This window comes from Rhagoletis pomonella, unplaced genomic scaffold (genome assembly GCF_013731165.1).
Source record: "Rhagoletis pomonella isolate Grant_MI unplaced genomic scaffold, Rhpom_1.0 Rhpom_scaffold_00004, whole genome shotgun sequence".
NCBI classification, from domain to species: Eukaryota; Metazoa; Arthropoda; class Insecta; order Diptera; family Tephritidae; genus Rhagoletis; species Rhagoletis pomonella.
This window is the reverse complement of record NW_023458558.1, coordinates 77764320-77767450: the sequence shown is the minus strand read 5'-3', so window position 1 is coordinate 77767450 and position 3131 is coordinate 77764320. Positions and strand designations below refer to the sequence as shown.

The 3131-nt window shown below is 39.6% G+C and overlaps 1 protein-coding gene across 1 annotated transcript; it reads right to left on the bottom strand.

Moving 5' to 3' along the window:
* Positions 1-1873: 1873 nt before the first annotated feature.
* LOC118738335 (putative nuclease HARBI1) lies at positions 1874-3004 on the bottom strand. The gene is made up of 3 exons (XM_036469260.1): positions 2783-3004; positions 2582-2726; positions 1874-1902 (listed from the first exon to the last, which is right to left on the bottom strand). The coding sequence occupies exons 1-3, from the start codon at positions 2981-2983 to the stop codon at positions 1874-1876; spliced, it is 375 nt and encodes a 124-aa protein (XP_036325153.1). The 5' UTR covers positions 2984-3004.
* Between the last annotated feature and the right edge of the window lie 127 nt (positions 3005-3131).

The window sequence follows — 3131 nt, the reverse complement described above, 5'->3', positions numbered from 1 at the left end:
TTGACGCCATAAGATGTTTGAGACTGAGTTCTCATTTTCTGAAAAAAAAACTGTAGCACAACAATTAATAACATTTTACAATTTATAAAGTAAAAAAGAGCAAATCAACACAACACCTTAGTTTTACGCTATTCAATTGTGCAACAAAGCTCTCTCGCTTATGCTTGTATTGCGCGACTGGTGTATCAATATCTTGCCGCTGGTGTCCACCTTGACACTGCTTTCCATACTGGAAAGCGCACGCAGATTCTACAGCAACGCAGATATAACTTGCCAAATGAGTGCCTGCCATGTGGGCGGGTTAAACTTTGCCGCAGTGACTATGCAAATCTGTGGGCAACGCAAGGCTTAACAATTAAAAAATCCGTAAATACCATCTGAAAACACTGGAATGCGGTACGTATCACCGGCTCGCTGAAATGATGAAATATATAAACAGATTTCTTTGAAAATGATACCAAACAGGACACGCAATTTTACCCATGGTGTTTATTTACACTCCGATGTGGCTCAGGCAGAGCAGCGAGTATTATACCAACAGAATTGATGTAGTAGTGTATCTCTTTTTGTAAATAACCCTTTACAATACCATTCCCCACAATACTTGCTACGATTGAGGGCGCGATTGGCAAACTGAGTAGCTAAACGCATGTAACATACAGGGCATGTGCTGGCGCATTGGGGAATTCATTGAAGAAACAGGCGGTGCTGAAAGTGCGCGTTTGTTTCAATTTTTTAATTGAATGCAAAAAGTACGTACTTACATACATATATGCCACTGCACTGACATTCTCCGTTTCCCAAATCATTTTGGAAAGTAAACAAAGGAAAAGTGTACGACCGCATAAAATGATGGTCGTAGTCATTTGACATCGTCCAGTTACGATATTCTTCTTCAACTGCCTTAAGCAACTGCTTTTTCTCCATAGGATGACTATTTTGCACGAAAAATACATTTAAAGCAGGTGGAAAGCAAGCTAGCAAGGGAAATGCTCACGAATATGGCTTATTTTGCATTATAATACTAAGTAGAGCATGTGGGAAGAAAGAGCGAGACTTAACATTTTTTTAAAGGTACTTTAAAAAGTAAAACCTCACCGAGTCTAGTCATGTGCAAAGAAAATCCCAACGTTAGTATCAACACACGATTCAGATTATCACTTTCGCTCGATGCCACAGAAACAGGTAGTTTTTCGCTGAAATAACGAGACATTTGGGGTTGCATTACTAAGCCCAGTGATTAGCCGGCTTTCACCACAAATTCAATTGCGAAACGGTCGCACAGTGTAAAGTAGCTGACCGCGATGCTGGGCTGGTTGTGATGTAAACGATATAGGAACATTTCACGCAGTATATGTAGTATTGATGCTTGAAAACAGCGAGCACCAATTGCTAAATGAAACAATTGTAAAAAATTTGTTTGTTTTAGGGCTGTGCGATTATTCGATTACTCGAGCAAGTGGGTTAATCAGTTGTTCGGTTAATCAATTACTCCAGTAATCAATATTTTGATTGGATAGATAATGATTAATATGTTATAAATTAAGATAGATCAATTAATCGCACAGCTCTAGTTAGCTTCTTCCGAATAGCTTACGCAAGAATCCTTTTAATGCCCACCGGTTCGATTTTGGTGTGAACGAGCAATCGTACATAGCTTTCTACTAAAGCCGGCGCAGGTATGGAACTTTTTGACTGAGGCTGTAAAAACAAATAAAATTAATTTAGCTGCTTGGTTCCAAACAAAAAATTTGACCTGCATTACCTGTGGATTAGCGACATTTTACTGTGCACAGTTAAACTATCCAAAACAGCCATAAAGAACGGCGGTTGCCCCACAGCTGCAGTTTTATCGTTGCCATTTAACGCCTCGCTAAGTATATTCATTGATTGTGGAAAGTACTACACATTGATTTGTTAAACATGCATTACATATATGTATAATGCGTAAATTGTTGCCCATGCTTATGGACATCATTGTTTTGTGAAGAGCAAGATGCTGAAGAAAGCTGTTGACAAATAAAGGAGTTAGTTGACGTGCACTGAACAAGTCTAGAAAATTATTGTAGTCGTTCATTATAAATGCAAAATAAAGTAAAATAAAACATTGTTTTTTATACTTAAATGAAGTTCATATAATTTGCTGTAATAGCACTTACTTGCGTCCCTCGGCTGATGGCTGGCCTACCATCGAGATGATCGTTGATGGCATATATATTTAGTAAAATGAATTTAAAAAAAAAAATTGGTATAATTCGTTGTTGGACACGTTTTCCTATTGAAGAAGGTGCTTCGGAATTGTTATCAGTGCTTAGTGTTTCGGGATCATAAACAACCCTATCGTCGAAATCGGTTGTTTGATCGCACAAACGAAGATTATGTAATGTTGCGCACGCGTTGACTACTCGGCCAGCAAAACCGGGGTCATACAAAAGAACTCTTTGCTGTGATAAGCACCGCCATGTACCTTTAAGGACGCCAAAGAGTCTCTCGATCGGGTTACGCGCTTTACATAGTGCCTCGTTGTACCGAAACTTTGGCGTTCCTTCTGGCTCGTTAGGTAGAGGTGTCATCAGCTTACCAATCAAAAATGTGTTGTGGTTTCCGTTTTCAAACGACCGCTGCATAACCCGACGCGCTGCAGAGAAGCTCCAAGTAAATGAATCATGCCGTGCTCCCGGAAATTTTGCGTTTACGTTTAAAATTCTAAGATTTGGGTCACATATCTATAAGTTTTAATAATCATAAAATAACAATATAAATGTACCAGATTTGTTCTTACCATTTGCACGTTGATCGAATGGTACCCATGGTGATTGACATAATTTGATTCGTTATTTTTGGGAGCCAAAATAGAGACATGAGTGCAGTCGATTGCACCGATAGTTCCTGCTACAAATGGTGAAGGTGCAGACGCAAAAATTTCCTTTGCCGCTTGGCACTCCAGTTGCGTCATAGGGAACTTCACTTTAGTGGTAAACATTGAATTGTTGATCGCGTCAGTCACACGGTGTATGAAACGGCTTATCGATGTTTGGCTCATGGAAATGCCCCACTGTTCGCCTACTGGGCGTTGATAGCATCCAGTGGCATAAAACCTTAGAGCCGCTAGAACCTTTGACGAGTACATA

What these genes read in the sequence shown, in the direction of transcription:
- LOC118738335 (XM_036469260.1), bottom strand. Translation starts at nt 2,983, where the DNA reads ATGTTTACCACTAAAGTGAAGTTCCCTATGACGCAACTGGAGTGCCAA. An exon ending in ATTCGATCAACGTGCAAATG is followed by an intron (nt 2,727 to 2,782) that starts GTAAGAACAAAT and finishes TAAAACTTATAG; the next exon opens with ATATGTGACCCAAATCTTAG. An exon ending in CCACAACACATTTTTGATTG is followed by an intron (nt 1,903 to 2,581) that starts GTAAGCTGATGA and finishes ATCAATGTGTAG; the next exon opens with TACTTTCCACAATCAATGAA.